General features: G+C 40.2%; 1 protein-coding gene across 2 annotated transcripts in view; it reads left to right on the top strand.

Annotated features, from left to right (window-relative positions):
• Nucleotides 1-17,500, top strand: part of LOC121880365 (protein turtle-like) — a 98,361-nt gene that overhangs the window by 44,736 nt on the left and 36,125 nt on the right. For both annotated transcript variants that reach the window (XM_042387517.1, XM_042387516.1), the window contains exons 2-3: nucleotides 11,284-11,416; nucleotides 12,182-12,390. In XM_042387517.1, the coding sequence (XP_042243451.1) occupies nucleotides 11,284-11,416; nucleotides 12,182-12,390 (342 nt within the window). The remainder of the gene's footprint in view (nucleotides 1-11,283; nucleotides 11,417-12,181; nucleotides 12,391-17,500) is intronic.

Genomic DNA, 17,500 nt, shown 5'->3' with positions numbered 1-17,500 from the left:
TCATTCGTGGGTAGTGTCAGCAATGGGTGGTGTCAACAGTGGGTGGTGTCTGCAATGGGTGGTGTCAGCAATGGGTGGTGTCAACAGTGGGTGGTGTCAGCAATGGGTGGTGTCAGCAATGGTGGTGTCAACAGTGGGTGGTGTCAGCAGCAGGTGTTATCACTGTGGTGGTGTCAGCAATGGTGGTGTCAGCAATGGGTGGTGTCAACAGTGGGTGGTGTCAGCAATGGTGGTGTCAACAGTGGGTGGTCAGCAATGGGTGGTGTCAGCAGTGGTGGTGTCAGCAGCAGGTGTTATCACTCGTGGGTAGTGTCAGCAATGGGTGGTGTCAGCAATGGTGGTGGCAACAGGGTGGTGTCAGCAATGGTGGTGTCACAGTGGGTGGTGTCAGCAAGGTGGAGTCAACAGTGGGTGGTGTCAGCAGTGGTGGTGTCAGCAGTGTGAGGGTCCCCACTATTACTGGGGAGACTGATGAGGTTTTAGTAACGTGGGGATGAGTGATGCTTTCCTCCTCTCCTTACCTCCCTCCTCCATCTCTCTCTCCCTTCCTCATTTCACCCTTCCTCCCTTCTCTCCCTTCATCCACCCCCCGTCCCTTCCCTCCCTGCCTCTTTGTTGATGATCTTGTTCAGACACACACACACACCACACACACACACACACACACACACACACACACACACATCAAACACACACAGATACTCGGTGAGATATCCACTTTTTCACTGTATGCGAAAGGTTGATGAGTGCGAGAGGTTGATGAGTGCGAGAGGTTGATGGGTGCGAGAGGTTGATGAATGCGAGGTTGATGAGTGCGAGGTTGATGAGTGCGGAGGTTGATGAGTGCGAGAGGTTGATGGGTGCGAGAGGTTGATGAATGCGAGAGGTTGATGAGTGCGAGAGGTTGATGAAGTGCGAGAGGTTGATGAGTGCGAGAGGTTGAAGTGCGAGAGGTTGATGAGTGCGAGAGGTTGATGAGTGCGAGAGGTTGATGAGTGCGAGAGGTTGATGAGTGCGAGAGGTTGATGGGTGCGAGAGGTTGATGAGTGCGATAAAGACCAATTGTTCACCTTCTTCACCATCTGCCTCTTCCTCCTCCTCCTTACGTCCTCCTATCCCTCCCCCTCATCTCCTCATCCCCTCCCTTCCTTCTTCTCCTCTTCCACCACCTCCTACTCTCCTCCTCCTCCTCCTCTTCCTTCTTTTCTTCTTCCACCTCCTCCTCCTCCTCCTCCTCCTACCCTCCCTCCTCCTCCTCCTCCTCCTCCTCCTCCCATCTCCTCCTCCTCCTCTTCCACCACCTCCAACTCCTCCTCCTCCTCCTCCTCCTCCTCTTCCTATTTCTTCTTCACCTCCTCCTCCCCTCCTCCTCCTCTTGCTTCTCCTCTTTCCTTTCCTCCTCCTCCTCCTCTTCCTCCTCCTCCTCTTCCTCCTCCTCCTCTTCCTCCTCCCTCCTCCTCCTACCCAGCACACTAATGAACCACTGTTGTCATTTACTCACCAATAAAAACGCAAAAAATAAAATAAATCGATAAATTTGATTGGTGAGAAACAAACTCGTTCCAATATTTAACCCAATGGCGAGTTTTGTCCCCAGGCAAGAGGGGCGCGAGGAGGTAAAGAGGAAGAAAAGAGAGAAAATAAAAGAAAAGATGAAAGGGGAAATGAAAGAGAGAGAAGAGGATGTGAAGTGGGAGGAAAACGAGAACTAGAAAGGGTGAGGGAAGAGGAGAGAGAGAGAGAGAGAGAGAGAGAGAGAGAGAGAGAGAGAGAGAGAGTAAAAAGATGGTTAGTCTCTGTCTGTCTGTCTGTCTGTCTGCCTGGCTGTCTGTCTGTCTGTCTGTCTGTCTGTCTGTCTGTCTGCCTGTCTGTCTGTAGTCCCACCCTGCAAGCTCTACCATACAGATAACTAATTAATTATTAATATAAACACAGCTTAATTAATTAGTTAAGGGTCATTCATGCATTCTAATTAGTAGGGTTTTAAGGTTCTCTGATTAGTGGGAGTCATTTAGATACTTTAATTAGTGGCATTTAGGCACCCTAATTAATAAGGTCACTGAGGCAACCTGGGCCTACCCTGCCTTTGTAAGAAAACAATTAGGGGTTCCTAATGAGATGGACAGGTGCCAATCAGATCAATTAATTACCTGTCAGGAGATGGCTGAGGGAGGGGTGGGGAAGGGGAGAGGAGAGGAAGGAAGGGAGGGGGGAGGGAGAGGAGAGGGGAAGGAATGGGAGGGGAGGGGAGAGGAGAGGAAGGAAGGGGAGGGAGGGAAGGTAGTGGGAGGATGTGGAGTGAGTCAGAGGTCTGAGGCTTAGCTCACAAGACAAAATCCCATTGGAGTTAAATCCCCCTAGAAGCTACAATCCAACAGAAGCAAGAGGAAGAGGGGGAGGAAGAGAGGGAAAAGAATGAAAGGAAACGAGGGAGGAGGAGGGAGGAGGAAGAAAGGAAAGAAGAGAAGAGGTGAAGGAAGCGAGGAGGGAGGCGTGGGGAGGGAGCAGGAGGAGGAGGAGGAGGAGGAGGAGGAGGAGGACAGGTGACCCCGTATTACCGCACAGGTGTCACGTAACTTAATGTCACCTGAGCTTCCCCCTCACCTCACACCTCCTGGAGCAGTCTCGTGTATGTATGCATGTATGTATGTATGTACAGTATGTATGTATGTATGTATGTATGTATGTATCCTCCGACTACAGCCTTCCCCTCTTAGTATTAAAGCCACTATCTTTCACTATGGGTTAAATTAGGTTAAGTTATGATAGGTTAAGTCAACGATAGATTAAGGTATTTAATCTTCAGGTGAAATAAACAGAGGGGGGGGGGTAATCTTCATGTGATCCCCTAAAAAAAACTGTTCAGATCATAAGGTCCTAAACCACACCTGGACGACACGTGACTCTTGGCACTTTAAATCTTATTAAAATTCCCAGACATACTTAACGCATTCTTTTCTTTGTCGTCAGCTGTATTGTGAGTTAGAGAGGGAGAGAGGGGAGGGTAAGATGGCGTGAGAGGGAAGGATGAGTGTGAGAGGGAAGAATAAATTGGGAGAGGGAGGGTACGATGGAATGAGTGGGAAGGATGAGTGTGAGAGGGAAGGGTAAGTGTGAGAGGGAAGGGTGGAGTGAGGAGGAGGGAAGAATAGAATGGGAGAGGGAGGGTACGATGGAGTGAGAGGGAAGGAAGGTGGGAGGAGAGGGAGGAAAAGAGAGAGTATAATACCTGGGATTAACTGGGGTCCTGAGATGACATTAGACGCATTGTTCATTTGTGTGTCAGTGTGTGTTTTCCTCTTTCTCTCTCTCTCTCTCTCTCATGTACTCAGGTGGTCTTTTGCTTTAACTAAGAAATGTAGAATCTCTCTGGTACATTCCTGCAACACAATTGGGCCAAATTGAATTTCCGATAAGTACCTGTAAGTAACTAACCTAACCTAACCTTCCCAGATTGTGTTAGGGCGTTTAACCATCAGACGAGGAAAATTCCGAGTTACCGTATTAACCTACACACCCGGGCAGGTTCCCCGCCACCTGTAGTGTGCACGCGTTATCAAGTGCACCTATTTGTCCATAACGTGTGAGTCAACACTCATACGTCGCCCAAGTACCATTACTTATCGTCCAAGAGGCTGTTGTCTTAACCTGTATACAGTATAAGAACGATATCATATTTGTTCGCCCAGGTTCTGACGTCTCTGTTCATCGCTCACAAGTTGCCATGTTGGTAGTATACAATACTCCACACGGCTCTTATGGTGCTCAGTTTGTGTATTAAATCAGCGAGCAAAATTAATTCTCCTCGGCATTTTCAGCGCGCCAGAGAGCGGAGGAAAGATGGAATTACATTACAGAAAAATACACAGGGGCATAAGGGCCGTCTTGTGATGCATTTGATAGCTGTTTTAGCCTCTAGGGTGATGAGGTCACACACAGCATCTGGGCTCGTGTGTGCATGATGCATGACCACAGTCGCTGGGGTATATACTTTTTAATAACCCGGAGTGCTGTCGCGGAGAGTAAGCGGAGGAGTGAAAAAGGAAGAAGTACGCGGGCAGGAGGAGGAGGAGGAGGTAGCGTGTTGTTATGGCGGAGTTACGGCGCAATTCCAACGTCATCCAGGCAGCCAGACTTGTGAACGAGAATGAGGACGACATTAACCCATGAATCTTTGAGAATCGGGACAAAGTTACACGAGTCTCAGTTACGCTTGTTTAGTGACTGTCGCCTCGTTTCAGCCACTCCTGCTGCTACATATCTTCTCCCCTTCCACGCCCGACTTATGATAGGACAATTCTTAAAAAAAGTTCGTGTAGTAACTTTCCCCGCAAAAACAAAACAAGAACTAGTGATGTGAGGTGGTATCTAAGTAGCTCACCTCACCCATGAAATAAGGATGTGTTTATAATGGTTTGTATAGGAAATTTAGATCACCTGAAGATTCGTGCCTCAGTTTATTTCACCTGGTTATTAAACACCCTAAGTCTAATTGCGTGTTAGGTTAGGTTAGGTTAGGTTAAACTTAAGGTGCAATAAGGTGGGGGTGATTCTTTAAGTCATCCTCAAGTAGTTTCTCTTAATTCTGAATTCTCAAAGATTCGTATGTTAATTTTTCTTTTTATTTTTACCATTTTAAGCTGCGATACGAATATGATGACGAAGGAATTGAACTAAGATTCTCTCTCATAACCAGACGCGTTCTTTTATTTCTTGCTACGTGGGTAAAAATATTGCATTAATATTTGAGAATCTAAACCCATAACTACAGCACGATAATGGAGTAATATGTGGAGGAGGAGGAAAAGGAGGAAGAGAGGGAGAGAGGAAGAAGAGGAGGAGGAGGGAGGAGGCGGATGTGCAGGGGGAGTTGTTTCCATGTAAGCTTTATTAATATTTTTACTAGTGATCGCAAACAAACAAGAAGACCTATGTTGAGAGAGAGCGAGAGAGAGAGAGAGAGAGAGAGAGAGAGAGAGAGAGAGAGAGAGAGAGAGAGAGAGAGAGAGCGAGAGAGAGAGAGAGAGAGAGAGAGAGAGAGAGAGAGAGAGAGCACTCATTGTCTACGAAGAGCTTTTTTTTTGGACTCGACTAAAACAGTGTGTACAAAACAAACACACGTCTATCGTCTCGGTGTGGGCGTGACAGGTTCGACTTTCTGGTCTTCTCATTTCTTCTCTTTTGTATTTAGTTATATATTTATCTTACCTCCTCGTGTTATTTTTATATTTATGGATTACTATGATTATTTTTCTCTTTTTCTACCTTAACACTATTCACATTTGGTCGTAATATAAGTTGATCCAAAATTAAATCTAAATGAATGTAGATTAGATTATGTTTAACACCTGAGGTTGATTTTAATTACCATGAAGGGGTAAATTGTTGTTTTAACCAGGTGGCCTCAGACTAACAACGGTTGGGGTAAACATAGGTTATAAATGTACTATTATATGAGATAGTGTTATAGCAAGTCACAGGTGTGGTTAACTGACAGGTATGGACAGATGTGGTTGACTGGCAGGTGTATACAGGTGTGTCTGGACAGCTCACAACTGTTCCAATATTTTCCAACTCACAACTGCTGGCCTCCACTGTTTACCGTACAGATATTTTATAAATATTGGTTTCAGTTTGTATTGTTCGGCCTTATATATTATGCAGATAATTGTTGTTGACAGAACTGTGTGGTCCTGTAATCACATTGTTTACTGTACAGTTATTTGGTGATGTTAGTTTATGTTGTTTACCCTCACATAGTTGGTGTGTTTTTTAACATATTTTTCGTCACATAGATCTTAGCTGTTTGTTAACATAAGTGTTTATTGTGTCCTATTTAGTAAACAAACGGCACAAATTTATCAGTCAATAAAAAATCGGTGTTTTGTATAACTTTTAAGAACAATTAATATTAAATAATTAAAACGTGTATAAGAGACAGCAACCTCCACGACCTTGGTGTGTGTGTGTGAGTCATGTAAGACACTACAGGGAGTCGTGGCTCCTGGTGTTGGTGTGGAAGTGTTTCATTCTTTGAACGTCTGAGGCGATAAATGACTGAAGTAAATCTGACAAAAGTTAGGGGTGAGGAGAACAATTAGGAAGCAGTGTGTTAATGATCGTGACCTGAGAGTCTTAATGTTGTTACCGAAGAAAACAATAATATATATACATGTATATATCAGTTTCTTTGGGCTGCCTTCCTCTTCGTTACAACATTCTGCACGTCTTCCTGCATAATATTTTGGAAACTGTCGTAAGTCTTGAAAGTTTTGGAGTTTGGTGAATAAAAGCAGAACAGTCTGGCAGCCCAGGGAATATTGATAAGTCTCTTATGGTGTTATACATGTTATTCTATTTTATGATATTCAGGAACAACACAGACGGCAATACAAACATCTGACTGGCAGCGGTTTAAAACTTCCATAATCTCTTTATTAATAAAAATCTTCCGTTTTATAATATGGCCAAATAGTATTTACAAGTAACTTTTAAATTCAATTGTTGAGCGGCAGAACTATAATACAAATATTACCGGAACCTAAAGGAATATTATATAAAAAAAAAAAATCCCTAACATACTTCCTGTACCGAGCTGCCAGACGTAACTGAGCAATGTTAACAAAGAGGATGACGTCCTGTGTAGTACCTAGTGTCCTGGAAGTAAACCTTGTATATAAAAGTTTCGTAGATGTTGAGAAGATAATATTTTACAGAGTGGACGACAGAGGTAAAAGAATAATAGGAAACACAGATAACTCAGCGAGGTAAACAAACTAGATAAAGCTGAGACGAATGATGGAAAGGAGAGAAAGAAAAAAAATCCAGTGAATAAAGAAGTAGGAAGGAAGGAAGGAAGGAAGGAAGGGAAAGATAGAGAGCAGGAGGGAGAAAGAAGAAAGCGTGATAAAAGAATAAGAAGATATAATATCGTGCCAGCCAGTGTGATTGAACAACAGAGAAAATTTACAATAAGTTGAGAGAGAGAGGGAGAGAGAGAGAGAGAGAGAGAGAGAGGGAGAGAGAATAAGAAGCAACAACAAGGAAGTGAGACAGACAGACAGACAGACAGACAGACATACCTACAGTACAGCAGCTCAGGACAGGGTCGACAGTGTGCGTGATGAACGTGTAAGTTACCTGCTGAATAATTTAATAGACCTCAGATAAAAACTTTGAGCCACATGCAAAAGCCAACAATGAAGACTTTAATGGCCCTTCATTACAGCCACGACGCAGGGAAAAAAAAGTTTGCCTAAAAATGACTCGACAAATGAGGAATTGTTTGGGGATTTATGGTGTATATTGGCAACAAGAGATAAAGAAAATGGGTCAAATAATAGCAGATCAATAGAAAATGGGTCAAACGATAATATAGAGCTATGGGAAATGGGTCAAATAATAGCAGATCAATAGAAAATGGGTCAAACGATAATATAGAGCTATGGGAAATGGGTCAAATAATAGCAGATCAATAGAAAATGGGTCAAACGCTAAGAGATCAACAGAAAACGTGTCAGACAATAGCATAAACTAAAGAAAACGAGGCAAATATTATAGAAATATCCTAAACATCGATGGATTTATTTTTTTTTGTTCTTTAAGCGATGCGTCTTACAGAACGAGAGAGAGAGAGAGAGAGAGAGAGAGGATTAAACTGAGAGGAATTTTACTGTACTGACTAAAGGCTTCACTTGGTACCATTAATCTGAATCACTACACACACACACACACACACACACACACACACACACACACACACACACACACCTAAATGTACTCTTAACTGTGTCACATTTATCACCATATTATTCTCTTTAAAAATGAAAATTACTTTGGAAATTCAAAACTTGCAAGACGAAAACATTTTAACTACGTCAGTGAGTAACACGGAGGAACCAAATGTTGATGGTGAACACTGTGATTGATGAACACTGTGATTGATGAACACTGTGATTGATGAACACTGTGATTGGTGAACACTGTGATTGGTGAACACTGTGATTGGTGAACACTGTGATTGATGAACACTGTGATTGATGAACACTGTGATTGATGAACACTGTGATTGGTGAAGACTGTGATTGGTGAAGACTGTGATTGATGAACACTGGGATTGATGAACACTGTGATTGATGAACACTGTGATTGATGAACACTGTGATTGGTGAAGACTGTGATTGGTGAAGACTGTGATTGATGAACACTGTGATTGGTGAACACTGTGATTGGTGAACACTGTGATTGGTGAACACTGTGATTGGTGAACACTGTGATTGGTGAACACTGTGATTGATGAACACTGTGATTGATGAACACTGTGATTGATGAACACTGTGATTGGTGAACACTGTGATTGGTGAACACCATAATTGACTTGTGAACACTCTGATTAATGAACATTTATTGTATGATTGGTGAATTTTGGTGAATACATGTTGATGTTGTTGTTTTTTTTTGGAGGGGGGGTTTGGGAGGGCGGGGAAATTTGGGGAGGGGGGTTGGGAGGGGGCGCGTAATAGCCTAGAAAACCTGACGTATTACTTATCTCAATTTTTTTTACGTTCCTATTACCTTCACTTTCAGACAGAGACCAAAAACTTAACTTAATAGTGAATGATAAACCATGTCAAGTCTTTATTGTTCTACTGATTAAAATAAATTATACAGAATTTAACATTTTCCCAATACAAAAAAATAAATCTGCAAAAAAAGGATAAATAAGTCATTCTTCTTATATATTTTTTTGTTAAATTACACTATTAAAAAAAATCTAACTTTTATCTGATTTGACTTTTATCATAAAAAAACAAAAATAAAATACAATATCAAGAACAATATAATATAATATAATATTATTCTCAGATCTGGTCAGTAAATATTTTATGTTAGGTCGTATTAACATTTCTCTATGATATTTATATACTGTCGGGATGCATTATATTATCTATTATTCACAAGGAAACATGAATTATTCTAGTATGTTTATTTTATATATTTTTTTTACACTCGTTGAATAATAAATGAAGGAAGAGAAACATAAAACATGAAGGAGAGTTGAAATACATAACTAACCCAGTAAGTCTTGAAATGTGTTGAATATTGTAAATCCATTCAGGGAGTGAGGGAGGGACATACAACACGACACTGCACGATATACAACACGACACTGCACGATATTACACCACGACACTGCACGATATACACCACGACACTGCACGATATACACCACGACACTGCACGATATACACCACGACACTGCACGATATTACACCACGACACTGCACGATATTACACCACGACACTGCACGAGACATATACACCACGACACTGCACGATATACACCACGACACTTCACGATATACACCACGACACTTCACGATATACACCACTAACCACGACACACGATATACACCACGACACTGCACGATATTACACCACGACACTGCACGATATACACCACGACACTGCACGATATTACACCACGACACTGCACGATATACACCACGACACTGCACGATATACACCACGACACTGCACGACATACACCACGACACACAAACAGGACATTGCTGGCAGGTTAACTATGATGTGGCGCTAATTTAGACCCTACATGCATCGTATTTCTACAATAATTATCGTAAAACTGGTAATTTTCGGATTCATTTTAACTAATCCTCACTACAATGGCTGGCCACTAAGAACCAGCGATAGAACTAAGTATGTTAAATGAGAGGAGGCGAGCAGGCATCGTGGCCGTAGCTACACTCAAACACCATCGCTTACCCTAAAGTTATAATAGGTACCCATTTACAACTGGGTGGACTAGGAGTGCGGTGGGTTCGAAGCATCGACCCTTAGGACAGGAGTAGAGTGCTGTATCCACTCGGCCACCGCACACCATTCTTATCCTCACAGGTCATCATAACATACCCGAGACAGTTCACTCATTGTTCTTATATCTCTCTTTTTATTTACTTGTTGATGACTAGTGTATCGACTCAAATGGAATACTCGTAGCGCAATAATACATTATAACAATATATCCCGCTAACTTTGCCAGGACAGGAGTCTATACTGCCTGGCTTGACACTAAACGCAGATCAACCCGGGTTAAATCCTGGCTGGCGGCTCATCTAGGTTTACTCTGCTATTCATTCCAGGAACTAGATTTTACATGGCCTTTATATTTAATTTATCACATCACAAAGTGCACGACTCACAGTTTTAACGTATGTAAATTATGCTCCATTATTCATTCACTAAACTGACTTGCATTATACATGACATCAATTTTCACAAGAGCGTTCAGGTAAATAAGTTATAAGCACAGACCAGGTATTACTTAGTTAACGAATGCGAAAATAAGTTATACACACACGGTCATGAAAAACTTATTACAAGGAATACAAAAATAAATAAGTCGCATTTCAGGAGAGTTGATGAGTTTTGTGTCGATTATTAAAACGTGACGAAAAAGGGAAAATTATAACGCACATTTTGAAACACATTGAAATAAATAGGAAAAAGTTTCCCTGTAGATGGCGTTTAAGTTAGCTTGGTATGGGATGAACACAGGAAGAGCTTTTACCAGATGGTGTGTGAGAGAGAGAGAGAGAGAGAGTAAAGCCTTATATTAATGAAATGTTACACCTGCAACTTGCTCTGGTAATATTAGCGTAGAATTATTAACCCTGATGATATATAATAATCATAGCATTTCAACCTCACCTAAAGGTAACATGATATAGCACTCCACCTCTCCCGATCACCTTAGGATAACATGATATAACACTCCACTTCATCTATACACAAGATGATATTATTACCTGCCGCCCTCCACACGGCTGTCAATGCAATCAACAGTGTTTTTCTTAATTAAATATGCATTAGCACAGGTCCAATAAACTCAGGTAAATCAATGAAAAAAAACCAGACCAAGATTCTAAATTGCGTTTGTGGAACATATTCATACAGTGACCGCCCCCTCCGCTCAGTGCAGCATAATTTACATTCAGGTGTAATTGAAATTTGTTCATTTGTTAAATTGTATTGAAGAATGAAGTGTAAATATATTTGGGAGGGTATAACTTTCTCTCTCTACATAGGATCATAATTTGGTGGGATTTTGCCTTTGTTTGACGTGGCTTAGGTTAGGTTAGGTTAGGTTAGTTACAGGTACTGATGTGCAGACAGACAAAGACACTAAATTATAGTTAAAAATGTATCCCCTCTCCCCCTTCCCCAAGAACACCTGACTAATTGAACACCTTACTGCTGCAGGTCCGCTGACGGAGGTGAAGGCGCTGGAAGTAGGTCGTGCGTTGCTGCCGTGTGAGGTGACTCCTCCTATACCCAATGACGAGACCATCCTCGTCCTCTTCTACAGGGGCTCCCATAGCACCCCTATATACAGGTAAGAGCTGTACTAAACCTTTATACAGGTAAGATACACACTATATACAGGTGAGTTGTGTTCTCTTACAGGTGAACTATGCCCATATACAGGTGAAACAAACCTGATAAGCCAGAAATGTGTAAGTTAGGACTGCTGATATATGTGTGTGTATCTGTGTGTGTGTGTGTGTGTGTGTGGAAGGCAGAAAGTGAGGCGGGGATTAAACAGCTGGTCACTTAGAAACACAGGCAGCTGGTGGCAGGTAAGAGGAGATGGTCGTCTTTGATGGCCGAGTCTGCTCAAGTTACACTACTCAAGCCTCGCCTTCATGTATGTCTTAATGGGCCCCAGTTCTGATATATATGTCTTAATGGGCCCCAGTTCTGATACTCGTACATATTTGTCTTAATGGGCCCCACTTTTAAGATAACCTCTGTTTTAATGGGCCCCACCTTTAACGCAACATCTGTCTTAATGGGTCCCACTTTTAATACAAACGTTGATATAATGGGTCCTGCTTCTCCTAAACCCATCATAATGAGCCACATTCTTAACCCAAACCTGTTTTATAATGGCCTCTCTTGTCCCATTAGGCCCAGATATTCTAATGGGGACAAACTTAACCTACCCAAACCTAGCCTGTTTTAAATGGCCTTCCTTGTCCCATTAGGCCCAGATATTCTAATGGGGACAAACCTAACCTAACCTAACCTAACCTAACCTAACCTAACCTAACCTAACCTAACCTAACCTAACCTAACCTCTCGTGTCTCACCCTAACAGTATTGACGGGAGGAACGGGCCAGTGCGTACAGCTCAGCACTGGACAGACAAAGACGTACTGGGAGGTCGCGCCTACTTTGACCTCTCCTCGCGACCTCCAGGGCTAGTACTCAACCCTCTCAAACCCTCCGATCAGGGAGAGTACCGCTGTAGAGTCGACTTCAGGTCCTCCCCCACCAGGAACGTCAGGGTCAACCTCAAAGTCGTAGGTGAGTGTTTAGAGATATTGCTTTTGTCTTACTTCTTCAGGTAGATGATGATGATGTGTGTGTCTGTGTCTTCTTTCTTACATACATACATGCATACATACATACATACATACATAGCCTACATACATACATGCATACATACATACATACATACATACATACATACATACATACATACATACATACATACATACATACATGCTTTATTGTTATTTGTTCTCTCTCTCTCTCTCTCTCTCTCTCATTTCTTCTACATTTCTCTTTTCATTTCTATATTATTTTTTGTGTTGCTCAGTTACCTCACTACTACTCATGATATATGTATATATATATATGTATATGTATATGTATATGTATATGTATAGGTAAAAGATGATATACCGGGACTGAACGATGGTTTCAAACAAGTTAGTTTACGATAAATATCCTAGGCATTAAAAATACAATCTGGATTTGTTAAGCTGCTCTAAACCCTGCAAAAGGTCACACACACACACACACACACACACACACACACACACACACACACACACACACACACACACACACACACCCTGATACCGATTCTAATCTCTTATTCAGCGACATCGTGGAAAAAAAAGGTTAAGTTAGGTTAGAAGTTGGGTTAGGTTGAGTTAGGTTAGATTGGGATTGAGATTGAGTTGGTTCAAAATTGGGATTTAAGTTAGGTTAGGTTAGGTTAGGTTAGGTTAGGTTAGATTAGGTTAGGTTAAGTTAGGTTAGGTTAGATTAGATTAGGTTAGGTTAGGTTAGGTTAGGTTAGGTTAGGTTACGTGAGAGATCATGGGTTGCCAGTGTCTCTTCCAACAGTATGGTGTCAGGGGGGCAGATCATGGGTTGTTACTGTCAGTTTCACGTTACTCTGTCAGGAAATCCGACACTAATGAACCTCGTTGGGTATGTAGGAGGAAATCGGACAAAAATCTGGACAAAAATCTCATCGGACAAAATTGGAAAAGTTGCATTGATTGTTACTCAGTGGTGAATAAAGTTTACGTTAGTTGTCTCTTAGTGAATAAAGTTTACGTCAGATGTGTCTCAGTGAATAAAGTTTACGTCAGTTGTCTCTTAGTGAATAAAGTTTACGTCAGTTGTCTCTTAGTGAATAAAGTTTACGTCAGTTGTCTTTCAGTGCATAAAGTTTACATCAGTTGTGTCTCCGTGATGAATAAAGTTTACGTCAGTTGTCTCTCAGTGAATACAAAGTTTACGTCAGTTGTCTCTTAGTGAATAAAGTTTACGTCAGTTGTGTCTCCGTGATGAATAAAGTTTACGTCAGTTGTCTCTCAGTGAAAAAAATTGAATGATATTTCTCATTTTAAAGTATCTCTCTATCTCCAGAAACAGTTTATACAAAATAGATATAATAAAGTAGAATCTCCCCCCCCCTTTTCCTCCTTCCCTTCCTCTTCCTCCACCGACCCCACCCCCCCCCCCCTCCATCCTCTTCCACTATCACCTCCTCTACCTCCTTTCCCGAAAACACACACACACACACACACACACCTCCCCCTCACACACACACCCTTCCCTCATACACACATACACCTCCCCTAACACACACACACACACACACACACACACACACACATTGTCAGGGCTTCATGAAGGAATTATCTCCCGCCGAGAAGTTAAAATTGGCTCAAGGAAAATGTTGGCCAAACTTAACGCTGATTTTTCATAAACTTCACGTGAGGCTCCGTCCTGACAGAGCCAACCCAGGGGTCAGTCCCAGTGAACGTGTGAGATTATATGAGTGAACGTAAAATTATATTAGTGAACGTAATATTATATTAGTGAATGTAAAATTATATTAGTGGACGTAAAATTATAATAGTGAAAGCAAAATTTTATTAATTAATGTGAGATTATATTAAATAACGTGGAATTATGTTTGAGAATGCGAGATTACCTTAGAGAACGCAAACTTTCTCCTGATGAACTCAAGAACTTAGAGAACACAAGCATCATATGGGAGAGCACCGTCCACACATACACACACACATATATATCACTTTATCAGTGCTAAATATTTAACACAATCCTTTATAAACGTCAAATGCTTCACTGTAAACCCATCACTGTGTAAATGCATCATTGTGTAAACGTATCACTGTAAACCCATCACTGTAAATGCATCACTGTAAACACATCACTGTAAACACCTACGAACACTAAGCATATTGCTTTAATGAATCATCTCTGGACGTATTGGATTACAAGCGACCAACACAGTAATACAATAATGTTATGGAGATGACTTACCTCGAGGCCAGGATACACACACACACACACACACACACACACACACACACACACACAAGTTGATTTAGGGAGTGAGTGCTTAATATTATTATCTGGGGTATTAATATTGTTATTATACTTATTAGTCAATGGTAAGCGATACATTATATAGAATACTGGATTTTGTATTGAAGGTAACATAGGTACAAACACAGACATAGACAGAAACAGAAACACAAAAACAGACAAACACAAACATAGACAAACATAAACACAAAGATTTTCAGAACAAATTTAATCTAGTTACGTTATATATTAAGTTTTATTAAATAACTTTCAAGCTCTTTTTTTCATTTAACCTCGGAGGATTATCATTCACCCTATCAAATCATGGCACCATTCTCAGGTCAGACGGGATGGCAACTACAGCCCTCCCTTACTTATCAATCCCTCTAGATATTTACATCTCTCTCGTAATCTCTGTCTTCTCCTGGTACTCATAGCCCCAGTTTTATCCATTAATATCTCTACCATCATTCCCTCATCCTTAGTCGTATTAGGATCAAAGTATCACGTAAGAGTATAACAAACAACAACAACAACAAAAACAAAAACAACAACAGCAAAAACAATAACAAAAAGTAACAAAAGAGAACGAGGATGACAGGTAAACAAGTCCTAGTGTGGCTGCCGCGTCACACAGGCCATTGTTCTTGTTTACATGTATTCCTCCGCCTCGACATATAGGATCTTTAAGCACGTACACGGAACCTGTTTATACACCAGACAACACTTCTTAAAAGATGAAGTGGGATAAATCTGCCTCACAAGCAAAGCAAGATAAGTCCCTTGTGTTGCTTTGTTTATACAGTCACCGAGAACTTATACCCAGATTTTAATATATTGCTATTTTATGAACAGTACGATCTCTTTCAGTGGTTCTGGGTAAAAATGGATGTTGGTGTGTTGTATATCCTCTGGCGTGTGGATGATTGGTTGAACACGTCAGGAGGTTATGCTAGAGGCCTTTGAGACCGATGGCTTAAGCAATAACACCTTGAGCGTGATAACGTGAGCTATAATCTTCAAAGGGTTCAAACATCGTCCTCAAAGGGTTAAAGTTAAACCATCAATGTCAAAGGGTTAAATCATAGCCGTTAAAGGGTTAAATTATAGTCATCACAATGTTAAACCACAGTCCTCAAAGGGTTAAATCACAGCTCTTAAAGGGTTAAACCATCATCCTCAAAGGATTATAGATTAAACCAACAACATCAGAGTTAACAACATTCAAGAGTAGTGAGGATCTAATAATGGGATGTAAATACAATATAATTCACAGTCTGAACAAACAATATATTACCTTTATTATTATTATTATTATTATTATTATTATTATTATTATTATTATTATTATTATTTTTATTATTATTATTATTATTATTATTATTATTATTATTATTATTATTATTATTATTATTATTATTATTATTATTATTATTATTATTATTATTATTATTATTGTTTTTATTATTATTGTTGCTGTTGTTGTTGTTGTTGCTATTTACCTGTTAATTATTCCGATTAATTATTTATATCATCATCATCATCATCATTATCTACCATTACCCAACCAACCTACACCTCTTCGTATTTATTCAACAACATAACACTGAACTCACTGTCCTCCCAACACACACACACACACACACACACACACACACACACACACACATAAATGAAATACGAAATCTTTTTATAAACTTCGGCAGACGCTCTCAGGATATTTTACAGTAAGGACCATGCATAAGATATGGCCAGACAGAGAGTTGCATTAAGAGCGTGTCTGTAAATGGAGTTGGCTTTAGGAACCAGGATGCATTTTTGAATAGACGACCCAAATGAGGTTTAGTTAGTTGAGGCGAGAGCGAAATGTTAGCAGTGAGAGAGAGAGAGAGAGAGAGAGAGAGAGAGAGAGAGAGAGAGAGAGAGAGAGTGTGGGGCTTCGTTCTGTCACGGTTTCTGAGTTTCGATTAAAATTTATTCAGATGGATTGTACTGTATTTGTGTCTGGCGATTTTCAGTTGCAGTACAGTGTGTAAGCAGCCTGATTTATTGTTATTATTATTATTATTATTATTATTATTATTATTATTATTATTATTATTATTATTATTATTATTATTATTATTATTATTATTATTATTATTATTATTATTATTATTATTATTATTATTGTTATTATTATTATTATTATTATTATTTTAAAGAAATTCATTGAAGATATCGAAATTTTGAGCTATTAAAGACGTAGTTAGAATAATTATTATTATTGTATTCAGGTAAATAGTTCAAAATTGGGCTTTATTTTTTTAACCTTGTTCAACTGAGATAACATAACATACCTAAATATATAAAGATTTTGAGTTACAGGCGTAAACATATAATGATTTTGATTTACAAGCGTAAACATATAATGATTTTGAGCTATCACACTTAAACATATAATGATTTTAAGCTAACGTAGATAAAATATCACAATTTTGAGTTACTCAGCGCCGGGTAAAACAAGGAGGCTTAGTTTCCGTGCTGTCAAAAGTTACTAATATTTCAGGAGTAAATCCTCTTTCGTGTACTTATTCTGATTCCCAGAACTCATGTGTATGTGTGTGTGTGTGTGTGTGTGTGTGTGTGTGTGTGTGTGTGTGTGTGTGAGTGTGTTTCCCATCTATTAAATTAACTAACACATCTTCATATAATACACACATGACCTGACCTGACCTGGCCCCATGACGTCATCTGTTTCTAATCAATAACCAGGGCTAAGTTTGACCTTTTTCCTTCC

This window comes from Homarus americanus, unplaced genomic scaffold, assembly GCF_018991925.1.
Source record: "Homarus americanus isolate GMGI-L3 unplaced genomic scaffold, GMGI_Hamer_2.0 scaffold42527, whole genome shotgun sequence".
NCBI classification, from domain to species: Eukaryota; Metazoa; Arthropoda; class Malacostraca; order Decapoda; family Nephropidae; genus Homarus; species Homarus americanus.
Note: the sequence above shows the minus strand (reverse complement) of the source record. Positions and strands in the feature narration are given on the sequence as shown.